A 16,389-nucleotide genomic window follows, 5' to 3' on the forward strand; every position below is an offset into this window, starting at 1 on the left:
GTCCATCTATCTGTCCATCTATCTATCCATCTATCTATCTATCTATCTATCTATCCATCTATCTATCTATCTATCTATCTATCTATCTATCTATCTATCTATCTATCTATCTATCTATCTATCTAAAACTTCTCTGATGTCAGCTTGTTAAATATGAATATGTTCTAGTCTCTTCTCTCCTCTGTGACAGCACACTGAATATCTTTGAGTTGTGGACAAAACAAGACATTTGTGGACATCAACAAGTGGCGGTATTGTGCCAAGAAAATGCAGCAAAGCGCCAGCAAAGCAAATAAGAAGAAGACTGCAAGCCAGTAAGCATGAATGCAAACAATTCAGCTTTGCAATTGTTTTATAAGGAAGGAAACACTGAATGTAAACATAACTTGTATTAGTTGACATAAATCCTTGTAGTACACAAATTCTTCGGCATGCTGGCGACAGTGTGGGTGCCTCGAAGCAAATCATTTTCACATGTTCTGGTCCTGTGCATCTTTGATTCCATTTTGGCGGGAGGTTTGTAAAGTTTTGCAAAGCATTTTTCAGACGGAAATTCAATTTAAATTTGAGTCTTTATATTTAGGTGCCTTAACATCAGAAAATGTTTCTTCTCATGTCAAATACTTATTACGGATCCTAAGTGCTGCTAGTAGAAAAGCTATTACTAGAAGGTGGTTAAAACCAGGAAATCCTACTGTGGAGGAATGGATTGACATTATCTACGATGTTTTCAAGATGGAAAGGATTACTTTTGCTTTGAGACTGCAACAGGGAACTTTTTTGAAAAGATGGGAAAGATGGATAACGTATGTCACACCAATACAACCACCATTTGTCTAAAGTGGATTTCTGTGTCCTTTTTGTTTTCTTTCTATTTCCCCCCAGTATGATAGGTATTATCATTGACTGTAATGTATGGACCTGGTAAATCATACTAAAAAAGAAGAAAAAAAACACCACCTTTTTTAATCTAAAGGTCAGCAGTTCATATCAGAAGTCTTATCCGTTACTTTTCTACCGTATGATTCCTGTGAGGCTCCTTAAAGGAACAGTTCAGATGTTTTGTAGTGTGGTTGTCTGAGCTACTCTCTGTAGTCAGTGTGTTAGCTACAGTCAGTGGTGGAAGAGAGAGAGTGGTTGAGTCTTTTCTTTTCATGTCACTTTCTACTTCTACTACGCTACATTTCAGAGAGAAATATTGTACTTTTTACTCCATTACATTCATCTGTTACAGCTTTAGTTACTAGTTACTTTACACATTAAAATTATTGCACAGGAAACACAGAGCAGAGCTTTCTCCGTAGCCTACGTAAGTGGCCTGAAGTGGCCTACTTGTGCGTTGGTGTGTGCGTCAATCTCTTTGAGAGAATAGCAGGGCCGGTGTGTGTGTTTGTGTGTGTGCGTGTGTGGTAGAGCGAGTGACTGTGACTATCTTCAGAGTGAGTAGCGACTCCAGAGTCGTAGTGAGAGAACCAAAGTGTCTCTCCTGTTCTTTCTGACCACGGTGGGAAATCTGGAGCAGGAAAAGTTAACCCTCTCCTTGATTTCATGTTGTTTATGGAGAAGGAGAACCAGGAAATGAGTCGGGGGGAAATGTAACGCTACCTAGCCACGTTCAGGAGGTGCCTGTCAGGCTACGACGTAGGGTCCGGCGTAAGTCAGTGTCTCCACGTACCTACGTACGTAGCCATGGCGTAGATTTTACACATAACCATAAATCACGCTTTAGCTTCCGTGTCGGTACTCCTGTCTGCTTCTCCAAACTGGGGGCGTGCCGACCGCCATCTACTGTAGCTAACACACTGACTATGGAGAAGCAGCTCATACAACCACACTGAACAAACATCTGAACTATCCCTTTCAATAGTTAAACTGATGCTATATGGTCAGGAGCTGCAGTACGAGGTTCCTTTGGCGAGGACAACTATTTTATAACGTGGTATATAATATGCAGAGTGAACAAACCATTCATCCTCTAAGGCAGGTAAAAATCCAAGCAAAAAAAGTTTATTGTCATTTTAAAAGTGCCTGGAAGTTCGACAAACAGCGAGACAAGAGGAGCTACAAGATGTTTTACATTAAAGGACCATTAAATACACATCTTATACACTGCTGCCCAACATCATCCACATCATACTGTACGTTTTTAAGATACTTTTCTTCCAGGCAGCACATTGATTTCCTCAAAAACAAATCCACTCATGACACTTGACACTTGTGTAATCTATCACAGTGAAGATTTTGTCACTGACTATTGTGCTGAAATCATTGTCCAATGATATGATTTTATTTGATTTTAGTTAGTGACTTTTAGAGTTTTTGTCATTTTAGTTTTCTCAGAGTCTGTTTGCTACTTTTAGTTTAGTTTCAGTTGTATCAGAAAGGTAAGGCTGTGCAATTATAATTACATTTTGATCGCAATTTCGATTTTGGCTCCTAACGATCCCTACTTTTTAATAAAAAATGTTATTACTTTACTTACAACAGCCTAAATGTTCGATCCAAAGTTGTTACCTGTTACTTAGCCCCATCTGTGATTTGAGCACTCGTTACGTTACTTTGAGATTTGAATCGTGGAGTAAATGAACTGCCGAGGTTACAGGAGTTCTTGTTCTTGTGCTGTGAGATTGAACAGTCTGGTTATTAGCCGTCTCCACAGCTGGACCCATGAAAGAGAGACGGCTAACACTATAAGATCTCTCCCTCTTTGTCCCTTTAAAATAACATGAACAAAAACTAACGTTTAGTGGGAATCAGTGCTAACGTTAGCAAGCTAGGCTAACAAGCGTGCTTTTTCGGAATGAAACACAAACACTCCAAATGTCGAATGTTAAATTAAAGGAAAAGAAGTCTGAAATTGCTAACGACTGACAGGAAAATGACCATATGTTACATTGGCTTTATATATAATTTAATATATATATCATCTTTTTTTAAATTAAAAAATGTGCACAGTAGCTGCAGTGAGATTATAGTTTATATTTTCTTACACAAAACTGTGGAGAATTCAGATGTCAGTTTGATTTAAAGGTGACCTATCATGCTCATTTTCAGGGTTGTATTTTGTGTCTCTACTGGAACATGTTTACATGCTTTAATGTTAAAAACACTCGTATTGTCTGAATATACCTGTATTCACACACTGTCTGAAACGCTCTGTTGTAGCGCCTGTCTGACCATAAAAAGAAATCCGGCATGAAATGATGTTAATTTCGAGCTGAGAGACAAAAAAACTATTGGATGTGTTCAGAACAGTCGGAAATCTAAAAGTTTTCGCTCACAGGGATTTCTTTTCAATACGTTTACCTCATTATTTGAAGCTTTGGCTACTAGGGCTGGGTACTGCCAATGATTTCCCGAATCAATTCAATTCCAAAGGTCCCAATTCGATTACAGCATAATAAGGACAATTGCAGTTACAATACCAATTTTGCTTGGATACAAAAGAAAAGGCAAATTCATTGAGTACCCAGCAATACTCCCGCCGAGTGTAAAGTAGATCGGATGAACTGTTCTCGAGATATTTGAAAGACAACAGAAACACACACACAGTTAGATATTGTTTTAACTGTTTAACTGATTGTATTAATCGGTCAAAGTTGTTATTGCCGGTTAATGTTTAAACAGTTAATCATTAACATCCCTACTAAGTTTAATGTGAACATCCAACATTGTAAAATTATACATGACAGAAAATAATGGGCATTAATAGGTACCCTTTAAGTGCTGCAATGTATTTGCTGATATGAAAGCAAGCTTTATATAACCTGATAAGTACTAGATAGTTTGTTGGAAGCATAATGTATTTAAAGCATGAATCCAAAACATGAACAGACAAGAACTTGAAGTGAAATACACTCTCAAAATAACAGTCCTTTAGAGTCTAAATGTGCTTAAAAATGATAGAGTATGTTGTCAAGTGTCACCATTTTAAACACATAATTACTGAAAGAAAGTGTCTGACTGCTCTCTTCGTGGTCCATTAGAAAGCTGTCGATGGAAGTGTGGATTTATGACTCTTGGTTAACATCATCCCGTCATTATCTTCCTTGCACACAGACGTGGACTCATCTGGTGCCAAATCGGCTTTGGCCCAACTCTCCTCTGACTCAGCGGCTATTTCCTCGCCTCTCTCCTCCTTCCACAGCCGCTCGTACTCCTGCTTCAGCTCCTGATACGAGCGGGAGAAGGTGTGGAAGATGGACGTGGCGGGGAACGCCATGATGAGTATGCCACTCAGGATGCTGGTGAGCGCGACTATCTGTCCGGGGATGCTGCGAGGCACCATGTCGCCGTATCCCACCGTGGTCATAGAGATGATGGCCCACCAGTAGGAGGCCGGGATGCTGCTGAAGCTCTGCTGCGGGTGCGTGGCGGCAAACGGCGCCAGCTCGCTCTCTGCTAGATGGACCAGAGGTGAGAAGAGGGTCACGGCAACGCAGACAAACAGCAGCAGCAGGCCGAACTCCCTAATGCTGCGCTGCATGGTCAGTCCTAACGTCTGCAGGCCCAGAGAGTGGCGAGCCAGCCGCATCACGTACAGGATCCGCAACGCCCGCAGCAGGCGCAAGATCAGACTGAGTTTGTCCAGATAACCTCTGCCAGCACCCATGATGACGTCCTCTTGCGACTCATCCCTGATATCGAAGACCAGAGACACGTAGTACGGCAGGATGGCGATAGCGTCGATGATGTTGAGGGGGCCACGGGCGAAGGCCATCTTGCTCTGAGCATTGACGAATCGCAGCATGAACTCCAAAGTGAACCACGCCACACAGATGGACTCCACCACGAACATGCTCTGACACTTCTGGGAGCACTCGCCCTGCAGACACAGAGACGGACTGTGACGAGAAGACACTGGGCAACTTTAAAACCAATTCCACAAATACAGATCAGGTTAGTCGTCATGCCTAATCAGCACTAATCAGCCTGAACTTGAGGCCTCAGTTCTTAAGAATTACATCTGTAGGCATGGCACATTTTTTACAAATATGTTAGTTGCAAATTAGTCTGTATCTACGACAGTTCATTTAGGGGATTGCTCCAGTGCCGCCGGGAGATCCGCTGGATGTCCGTCACCTTCCTCTTTCTTTGTGTTGGTGTTCTAAACTCTGATGGATTTCTGAGGACTATGGTTAACTGCTCCTCAGATCTCTGCAGGGTAAATCCAGACAGCTAGCTAGACTATCGGTCCAATCTGAGTTTTCTGTTGCACGACTAAAACAACTTTTGAATGTACACGTTCCACCAAAAGAAGTTCCTTCCCGAGGCTATTTTGCAGCGGCACCGTGGCTCCGTCCGGCACTTAGCGCGGCCCAAGACGATTGTGATTGGTTTAAAGAAATACAAATAAACCAGAGCATGTTTTTCTCCCATCCCAGAATGCTGTGTGGACTAGACAGACCCTCCTTTGCAGCGCTGTGGAGGAAGGTCTGGCAATGCGAGACTAGTTGCAAATTAGTGTTTAAAAATATTTATTTAAAAAACCTATATTTCTGCACCGATTTTAACCATTCTTCTTAAATCTGTTTCTTGCAAAAGTTCACTGGAGTACCCTTTAAATAAAATAGTACTATTGTTTTTCATTTAAATACATTAGGCTGTATAGCTGATGTGCCTTTGAGAAAAACATATTTTGGTTGAAGCAAGTCAAGTCAAGTCCATTTATTTATGAAGCACATTTAAAACCAACCTAGGCTGAACAAAGTGCTGTACAAAGCTATATTATGTTAAAAAACAAAGGAAGACAATACAAATATAGACAGCACAAAGTAAGACACTAAAAAAAACTTTTGGAAACAACTACACAGCACTTAAATTGATTTGAATTCATATACAAGCTAATGCAACATGTCTTAGGCACTGAATGTTGGCACAAAAATGTAGTTGTCAATGTGGATGTCATTAAAGTCGGGCAGGGAGGGAAATCAATTTCCATTTCAGTGTGGCTTTGAAAGCCGACTGAATGATGGCAGCGAACAAGAAAACAAGACCTTCTAATGAGGAACAATCATCACAAATACTACAGAGACAAAGTTAAAATTGCATCCTTAAAAAATGCTTTTCTAACTGCACATAATGAGCCTCTTTATGTTTACAGACAAGAAAAGGCTGAAGAGCAGTTTTCATTTAGTGCTCAAATCAATGCTTTTAATCTTTTAGAGTTCTGCTACCAGAGGAAATACAACGCCAAGAGGTAAGTGAATTATTTGTGGAAGAAGTAATATTCAGGAAATGAGGGTGAACTTGATCTATACATTCTGCCTTCCAACATGATAGCTTACTACATTAGCTTGAAAGGTGAACATATTCGGTCTGTAGTAGCATCACTTACGTGATTCTTGTTTTCTTCTGTCTTTAAAGCCATGTTCTTGCCCCGAGCTATATTAGAGAACATCTATCCACAGCCAGGTCGCTCAGATCTACAAGTCAAGGGTTATAAACCATCCCACAATCTCATCGTAACATTCCTGGAGCCAGGGCCTTCTACCAAATCTCTCAAATAGTCTTCCCGTAAATATAAGAAGAGCAGAGTCCCTTGACTCATTTAAAAGGTGTCCCATTTGAGTTGCATTTTACATTGATATGCATGAACATCTGTACGACTGTGATTGTTAGTATTTAGGCATGTATTTTAAATCTTTTCTTGTGATTTTCTTATTGCTTAGTGTTGTTGTTGTTGTTGTTGTTGTTGTAAAGCACTTTGGCACAAATCTGGTTTGTGGTTTTTAAAGCACTCTATGAATTAATTTGACTTTGAAAACTTTAGATGTCTGCCAGACTCCGAACTACTGTAAAAACAAAACTGGTTTCCAGCAATTAAAAGGAATTATGGCATTGCTTTAGAAACACATCACCAGATGTTTGTTCATTCCAACTCACATCAATCACGAAACGTGAAAAATTATTTAGTTTGTCTCAGCTTCTGAACTGAACTCGTCCATGCTTTGATTTTCTCGTGTCTCGATTAGTTCGACTGGCTGCACACACATCAGGGAGAAATCAATTCACCGTCTCCGAAGATTAGGAACCTAATCACAAGCATCTTAACACTAGTTACACAATCAATTTTACAATCTGTCTGCTTCTGTTAATTCAAACAAGAAGGAGAAATCCATATTTTAACAGGCACACAACAGGCTCACCCCAAACAAACAGACTGTAGTTTTTGTTTTGTTGTGTATTTCTGTCTGCTGCAAAGCTGAACTTCAATTTAGACTTGTGCACTGTATTGGAAATGTTACTTGAAGCGACATAGTGAGGTTGCCATTGTGACTTTTATGTAACTGACTTAATCAAGCATGCAACCAACATGTTTAAACATACATTTGATTTTGGCCACTTGGGGGCAACGCAACAACCTGTAAATATAACTTAAAGGATATTACCACCTTATAATGACAATATGGTGGATGTTTTTATCAAACAGTTGCCTATTTACACATCTAGTCGACACAGAGCAACGTTATCATTGATTTGTAGTTGCATTTCCATTTACTCTCCTTTTAGCTTTTGGTTTCCACCAACCTCTGAGAAAAATATCTGACTCTTTTCTTTTGCAGATAGCAGCTGTCTGCTTCTGAAAATAACGCTGATTAAAGTAGTTGGAGTGAATAAAAACAGTAAAGTTACAGGCAGGACAATGAAAACAACGAGCTGAAAGACACTTCGTAGATCTGAGGGGCCGTGCTGAGTTCCTCACTACCAATCCCTCTTTAACATCACACAGTTAGTTTAGATCCATTGTTAATTTAGATTAATGCAGCTTAAAGATTTGATCATTACACTTATTTTCTTGAGAAAATATAATTAGCACATAATCTTATGGTTAATTTACCGTCACTAGATGTCTCTGTGATATGACCATTCCTGTTAACACATTGACAAAATGCTTGATGTGTGTAAAACAGGTTTAACAGCATGTTATATGGCGGTCAGCTTTTCGCCAGGCTTTATACGCACCCTGGTTTCTTCATCTCTGAGGTCTGGCATGGTGCTGATGCACAGGCTGATGACGGTGACCAGCACCATGACCACCGAGAGGCAGGCGAACATCTTCCCAGCCAAACCCGACTGAGGGTTTTCCACCACTTCTCGCAGTATCCACGCCAGTTTGTGATAGCCCTTTTCAGCCTCTGTGTTGCTTTTCTTCAGCATCACCCTCTTCTGCCTCCACTCCTCTTCTTTGCGCTCTCGCTCGGCCACTTCCTCCACGCGGGTCGACATGCGGCGACGGCAACAGCGCTCCATGTGGCCCGGGTCCACGCCCCAGTAGTCAAGCTCATCATGCAGCGACACGGCGCACAGTTCCCTAAGCAGACGCAGTTTCCCCGCAGCCAGGAAGTTGAGGATGACCCTGAAGGCTGTAGGGTTTCGGTCGAAGAAGTACTCCTGGCACGTCTCATCGTAGTCGTCGCAGAGTCGTGCGATCTCCTCGGGGGTGGTGCAGAAGCGCAGACGTCCCAGACGACTCTGGGGGAACTGCTCCAAGGTGCTCCAGGGGAATGTGTAGCGGTTGCCCCCGACATTGATGAGAACCTGCAGGGTGTGGTCGACCACATACGAGGCCTTAGGGTCACGAAGCAGCTGGGCACGCTGGAAGTAAACGCCCTTGATGGTCTCAGTCTCCGGGATCTCTGTGAAGAAGCGATCGAGGCTGCTGTCGTCGCTGCTGATGGAGTAGGTGCTGAAGTCGTGGTTGGCATTGCTGATGATGGGCATGCTGGCTTCAGGATGTGTGACAGGATGGAAAAGGTATTTATATGTCCAGTTCACGTGAGGTTAGGAGGAGGAGCCAATGAGAAGCTGTGATGACACAAAAAATAAATAATAAAGTCAATAATAAAGTCTTTTTTTACATCAAGTCCTTTAAACTGTGTTTTTTTTATTAATTTAAACTGTTTGTGTATGTTTTAAGCCTCATTACAAATCAACATTTCATATGGAGTACCACAAGGCACTGTCCTGGGTCTCCTACTTTTCATTATTTACCTATTAACTGTAGGGGTCATCATTCATGGACTTTAATGCATTGATCCAAAATGTGCTCAAGCTAAATCAGGACAAAACTAAAGTTTTTGCACATCATATTCCGTTTTTTGCCCCCATTCCAAAAAAGACGTTATTTCGACTAAGCTGTTTACACGGCTAATGAAAGTGAATATTCAACTAATATTCCCGTTTACATGTAGCCATGCAAAACAGGATTGTCTCAAAGTTTACCAGCGGCGGCAGACTTGTCGGACCGTGTGAACACAGTGTCCCTCTTTCATTCCTTCGACCAGCTTCTTGAAAAGGTCGGCATAGCAATGTTTGCGCATATCCATAAACCCTGTTGATATTCAAGTCTTTGATAATGTTTAAAAGTAGCTGTGTTTCTCCTTATTGGGTCTGCAGCCTTGCAAACTGTTGGCTGGTTGGTTTGTTTACAGCAACCATAGCAACGCACAGACCTGACCATAAGCCTGCGGTGATAACCCTGATTGAGACTCATATTCCAAATGTGCTGTATAAATGTCCAAACAATGCCTCTAAAACCCGAATAATACCGGAATATCCCACAGTTGGCCACTGAGGCAGATTGGCAGCAGTGCTGACTCGCCACATTGATCCAGCTCTATTAAGGGGCCAATCGCATCGAGAAGCATCGCTAGAAATGCATCGTCAGGGAACCCATTGTTTTCCTATGGTACAGCTTGCGTACATAACAATTAAAACATTCTCAACTTTTCAGCAGGAGGCACAGAGTCGCACCGCGCGTCAATGTCACACATTGCCCATGCAGCGCATGGTGCAAGATGCTGGCTTTACTACTTTACCACTTGCTTATGCTAATCGCTATCTCTTATATTAGCGGCTCTCTCTCTCTTTAAATTTGTTGTTGTTTTTGTTTTTCCCTTAATCACATATGATTGCCCGCTCCACAGGTTCACCACAGAGTCTTGACAGAAGAGGCGTTTTTGAAGCAGCTGCCGGGCCGGTTAGTTGCCTGTGTTACAGACGGCGGAGAGGACGAGCTATAGATACGTCCACATTACATCCCGTGCTCTCTTGTAATTGTTCAATAACAATACAAAAAAATTCACTGGGGAAAAAGAAAAGATCTTTGCACCCTGCTTTTAGTCCTGACACTCTTCAGAGCTGACTACATTCACGCCTCACTTCACGACAATCCTCACACGGCTGCTGAGTGACCTTAAAAACTCTTACCGGCTCGGGTGTGACATTGTGGTGTGAATTGTGAACGAGCCACAGAGGTTAAAAAGTCTGAATATTGAAGAAGCTCCTTTGCCAACTTCTGTTTCGACCTGAGATCCTTTCATCCAGTTGTTAATGGTAAAAGATATCTGCTAACATGCATAAACACAATGTAAGTGTAAGGTAGTAGCCTTGAGTAGGCCACTAGGTTAATAATAATAGATAATATAATAGAGGAAGATCAGCAATTTTCGCTTTCTTTGTACCTTACGAGACACCGTAGTTTACACTTGGTCTGTATAGGTCGCCATGTTTGTTTAAAACTGTATGTAAGGTAAGCAGTTTAATCGGTGGCGTATACTGTAGAAGTGTAAATATGTACATTGATAACCACCCACTCAGCTCATTTGTTCACACGTTGCTTATTTAAAGCTTTAATGCGTAACTTTTTGATATCATTGAACATCCGTTACATTCAAGCCATCGCCAAATGAGTTGCTACAAAGCTAATTAAGACTATCAGCTCCAAAATGAGCTAGGTCTCACGCTGGATGAGGTCTGGTGAGAGAAGCTTTACTTAGAATTAACACTACTTGTATTTGTGCACGTAGGAGTCTCATTCAATTCAAAGTGGTCTTCAGACTTCACTATACTAGGACCAGACTGAAAAAACTATTCCCTGATACAGATGAATTCTGCATCAGGTGCTCTCAATCTCCAGCAGACCACACACACACATTTTTCTCCTGCCCTAAGCTACACTCTTTTTGGACATCCTTTTTTGACACCATCTCTATAGTCTTTAATATCGCTATATCACCATGCCCCTTGATTAGTATATTTGGTGTGTCTTCTATTATGGGAAGATTTACTGATGTTATTGCATTTGCTGCTCTGATAGCCAAGCGTCAAATACTACTACAGTGGAAGAGCCCAAAGCCGACTAGCACAAATTCCTGGTTAGAAGCGGTAATGTCATTTTTACACCTAGAAAAGATCAAACATACTGTCAGAGGATCACTGAAGAAATTTCTTAAGACCTGGGGTAAGTTAGTTCGATGGAAGATACATGTTTAGTATCTGGTTAAAAGGGAAGACTAAAGGCTCTTTTACACTAGACGCATCCAAGGTGGCGCGCGCCATTGTGACGTCAAAATGACGTAATATCCTGCTTAACACTGATTTTCGAAAAGAGATGTCAATTTTTTTGTCGTTCCCAGTGTTTGTATATTTATTTACATTTAAAGATAAAGATTTGGAGAAATGTCACCTATAATTTGGTGATGAATTGAAATCATCCAGCCTGTACAAACAGTTAAACTGAATGGACCAAATGCTCTTTCAGTTTCCAGCTCTTCTGCACGGAGGCCAGGAATTAAAGCTCAGAAAGAGACCCTGCTGTTGAATTTTTCATATGTCATTTTTTTTAATGCTGTGGGCGCCACAAAAGAAACTCCATTCACCTCCACTGTATTGGACTGGAGGCAGAAATCTTAGATATAGATTTCTGAAAATGTGGACAAATAGTAAAACACTACATGGCCGCTACCACCAGAGATAAGTTTTTGTGAAATATACCTTTTAATTCAATCTGCTAAGTGGATTCATGCACATTTTCTCGGCCTCTATTTTAGTTTAGTTTATTCACACATTATTAAAAAAACAATAAGGCTTGACGCAAACATTGTGCAGCACAGCCTGGAAACCGAGAAAAGGCTTATAAAGATACTGTTAGTCCTGCTGCTCCTAGGTAGCTTCTCCTCGCTCTCCCTCCCCTCTGTCTGTCCTAATTGCAGGAGTGGAGTCTGGTGTGCGGGAGTCAGGGTTCCAGCTGCCTCTCATCTACCACAATCAACCTCTGCTTCATATACCATCATCCCGTCATTCCTCCACTCTGTGTCAGACCAGTCAAGACGACCACAGTTGGGCTTGCGCCTGACCAAACTTGCTATCTGTTTAGTTTAATTGTATGTTTACCTGTCCTGATCCCTTCTCAGCTGCCATTGGAACCTGTCTCCTGCTACTGCTTCACTCCTGCCATCCACCGGACCAGAACCACCACCCCTGGACCCCACCACTAGCCGGCCTACTGTCTCTCTCTGACGGACCCGCTCCTTGCCGGAATCCACCTGACCTGTTCTCCACCCTGGAAACCTGGACTGTACGCATGAGTAATTTGAATAAACCTGTTAATTCACACTCCTGGCTCTGCGTTCTGTCTGCATTTGGGTTCTGTACATCATTCAAACCTAACAGATGCCACCCCTCTAAGTAACAAAGTTACACTGAGCAGCAGTGAAAAGGAGAACAAGTTAACAAAATGGGATTTCCATTAAGATCTTAAAGGTCCAATATGTAATAGATTTACTGTAATAAATCCAAAAATGACCCCAATGCATCATCAGATATTAAGGAAACATGTTAAGTTAAAATACTATCTTTTCTGACGGTAATACAGTATTTTCTCCTTTTGAAATTTCTGTTCCGTGACAGAATTTCTGTTTGTGTTTTGGCCTGTGTGTTCGTGTCATCTGCCCAGTTTGACAGCCAGGCCTGGTTGCCAGATCAATTGCGTGACCAGAGACGTAACAAACTCCAGGTAAATATTGGAAATGTATTTGAAAAATGGAAACCGCTTGGAGCCCAAAGGGATGCCGAGTTGGCTAATTTACCCTTGAACAGGTAGCTAAGCATTAGCTTCAAGCTAACTTCTCACAGCTACAAGGAATGGGCATTTTATGTAATTTCAACATTTGTGTACTCGCATTGAATTACACAGCTAGAGTACCCGAGTAGGTTACTTGCAAAAATGATAGAGACACAGCCAGTAAATCCCGACTGGTCCTGGCTAACCGTGGCTAACGACGCCATGCTAACCCTGCTAATGTTACTGGAGGACCAGGCAAGCGGGCCACGGCTGTTTACGTGTAACCTGTTCAGCGGCCATAGCCGACAACGGCGAGTTATTTTAAGCCAAGAGAGGGGGGGCTGTAAATTGGGAAGAGAGGACCATGAGTTTGCAGTGTGTTTAGCGATTGTTGTAATTCTAAGCCAATAAAGTGTGTCTGTCCGTTGGGTACAGAGCTCCGTGTGAGCACAGGCTTTTATGACGTTTTGGTGCCTAAACTTAACTGTTGTCGCCCCATGATGCTCACTTTTTGTCGGCTAAACTCAACTGCTATGGTCGCTGAAAGGACCGCCATCTGGCGGCGCCTTGTGACCAGCCGGCGGTCTCCTGATTTCGTACGAATTGGTGTGCCTAACTTTTGGTAAGATATTGTACGAACCCGTTCATGAGAATGTGCTGCAGCTAGTTAACTAATGGCGTTACACTATAGTCTGATTATAGGCCAGCGCATTTGTTAACTGTGAAATGAAATGGCAGTAAAAAGTTTCAGGACAATTAAAACACGAACAAACAGACTCAAACAGTTGTTATCCAAAAGCCATATACTTCACTTAATGCTTAATCGTGCAGTGGATGTGTTGTTTTTGCAGTGATGTAGTCTACGTGATACGCAGTATACCAACTAAGAAAGCTCCAGGATTTCCATATACCCACTTAAAAATGCACAATGACACGTAACAACATACTTTCTATTATATTTTTGATATATTTTGAATTGTCATGTTATTTTCTTCTTCACATAGGCTAAATAAAGGTATTTCCACCGTAAATTGGTGCATAAAAGTGTATCCAATGCAGGAAATGAAGTCATCGATGCTCAAAATAACCCTGGGGGAGGACACCCAGACCCCCCAAAAGGCAGATTCTGGCCAATATATTTATATACAGTACAGTATACCCACTACAATACATTAGACTACACCACTGTGTTTGTGTCTTTACTTTCTTTTTATGTCTTTTCTAAAACACCTATCTCACATATATATTGTTATAGTGACTTTTAGAGGCTCTTTTATATTTATTTATTACCCTGTTTTGTTGCTAATGTTATGTACTGATATGACTATCACATTTCGTTGTACGAACGATACAGACTATTCTATTGTATTAAAAAAAAACATTATCGATTCACTCACCTTACAGGGCGCAGGTGTGCTGCCTCAGGTCTTTAACGTCTCTGTTATTTGTCCCGTGCATGTTCTCACCTGTTGCTTTAATGAAGACGCGTCTCGCTGATTAATCCATAAGTGTATAATCGCTCTTCTTATTATTATTATTATCATTTATGAAGCTGGGTGTCAGAAACCAGCCAGACGGACAGCAGGAGGCAGAGAAGCTTTATTACAGTTTATAGATCCACTCTGAAGTTTGCAGGCTCGCCGTGTGTCTGCGCAGCATCACCGGTCTGCACACGTCGCCTCTCCGGCAGGTCTGGACGAGTTGGATTCAATTACATGAAAATGATTTCTTGGTCCTCGGATCGTCGCTGCGCTTCCATTGGTCCACTCCGCAATGCGATTATCTAACAGCGGTGCCCTCCTGAAACCTGCCGCTGTGTTCTCTTCTCATCTCATCTCATTGTGTTTGACAGCAGGACCATCCTCATCTCCTCCTCCTCCTCCTCCTCATCTCCTCCTCTTTTCACCCTCCTCCCCTCCCTCCCATCTCTAGCTTTACCTTCTCTACACTGTAAAAAACGACGTTAAGGCAATTCAACCCACGATATGGTGTGAAACGGGGCTTTGAATTAACTTTTTTTAATCACCAGCCAACATGGCTAATTATTAATTAATTTTAAAGTTACCAGCCAATCGGATTTTCCACTAGCCAATTTATTATTATAATTTAGAAAATAAAACTTATAGTGCTCATATTATGCTCATTTTCAGGTTCATAATTGTATTTCGAGGTTGTACCAGAATAGGTTTATGTGGTTTAATTTTCAAAAAACACCATATATTTGTTGTACCTCACATTGCTGCAGCTCCTCTTTTCACCCTGTGTGTTGAGCTCTCTGTTTTAGCTACAGAGTGAGACCTCTCACTTCTGTTCCATCTTTGTTGGGAGTCGCACATGTTCAGTAGCTAGGTAAGGACTACTAGCCAGTCAGAAGCAGAGTATGAGGGCGTGGCCTGACAGTAGCTAGGTAAGGACTACTAGCCAGTCAGAAGCAGAGTATGAGGTCGTGCCATGCTAGCAGCTAGGTGAGCATTATAACGTGTGTTCCAAAGTGACCACGTTTGTCTCTGAAGTAAAGGCTGGACTACAATAGAGCTGTTTGGAGCAGTTTGTGAACAGTGTTTTCTGTTGGAGATGGTAAGTCCCTTTGGGGTGGACTTTGGGCTTTTTCACTTTGTAAACCTATAACATGCACAAAAAAGATATATAACACAATAAAGGAAAGGGGGAAAGCCAAGCATAATATGAGCACTTTAAAAATACATTAAAATACATTTAAGCATCCATGTTTCTTTAAAAATATGTGTTTGGGTTGATGGTTGGCAGATAAAATATAAACATTTACATTTACTTTATACTATATATATACTAAATATCTCCAGGTTTTTCTTTTCTTACTACTTCATTTCAGCTCCTCTGGTTTGTTTTGCGCAGTTCTGTTCGCTTCCCAGCCAAACACACACCAAACCGCCCAAATTTCTTGCCGAAAAACACATTCTCCCTCCCATCTCGTAAAATACGGACCCTTGGTCAGGTGCCTTTGTAGTTGTTATTGACGCTAAAAGTCTCCTTTAGCGTCATATAACGCGCTTTATCTAAACGCGTTTGGTCGGGACTATTGGCGGCCCTTTCTGACGCAGTTATGTTAAGGAAAAGGTCGTGGGTGGGCTTACGTTTCCATGACATGCGGGAATAACGGGACGGTTGGGTTTAGGAAAAGAAGAAAGCGACTTTAGGAAACGTGACACGCGGGACACGATCCCCGGTCTCCTGGGTGAAAGTCCTGTGTTGTTTGACCCATCCACCCCCTATGATTTCGCCCTTACATACTACTCACTACCGTAGTCACTCTTAGTGTTACGTCATCTTCAAACCCCGTGTAGCTGCTGCTCTCCCCGGTACGTTATACAAACACGCTGAAGGGCGCTTTTTTCGCTGCAGACGCTGACAGCCACTGTCCAAACCGTGGACAGTGAAAAAACTCCGTATTTTACGAGTTCGGAGTGAGAACGGGTTGGGAAAACAGACCAATCTGTAAACACTGACTTGTTGGATCGTTTCTGCAGCCGGCCGATTTAATCAGAAGCTTCGCTTCATTCATC

General features: G+C 41.8%; 1 protein-coding gene across 1 annotated transcript; it reads right to left on the reverse strand.

Annotated features, from left to right (window-relative positions):
- Window positions 1-1,991: 1,991 nt before the first annotated feature.
- LOC144520935 (voltage-gated potassium channel regulatory subunit KCNG4-like) lies at window positions 1,992-14,670 on the reverse strand. The gene is made up of 3 exons (XM_078255066.1): window positions 14,245-14,670; window positions 7,966-8,808; window positions 1,992-4,825 (listed from the first exon to the last, which is right to left on the reverse strand). Exons 2-3 carry the CDS (start codon window positions 8,722-8,724, stop codon window positions 3,983-3,985), a joined length of 1,602 nt encoding a protein of 533 aa, XP_078111192.1. The 5' UTR covers window positions 8,725-8,808; window positions 14,245-14,670; the 3' UTR covers window positions 1,992-3,982.
- Window positions 14,671-16,389: the final 1,719 nt, after the last annotated feature.

This window comes from Sander vitreus, chromosome 1 (assembly GCF_031162955.1).
Source record: "Sander vitreus isolate 19-12246 chromosome 1, sanVit1, whole genome shotgun sequence".
In the NCBI taxonomy this organism is placed as follows: Eukaryota; Metazoa; Chordata; class Actinopteri; order Perciformes; family Percidae; genus Sander; species Sander vitreus.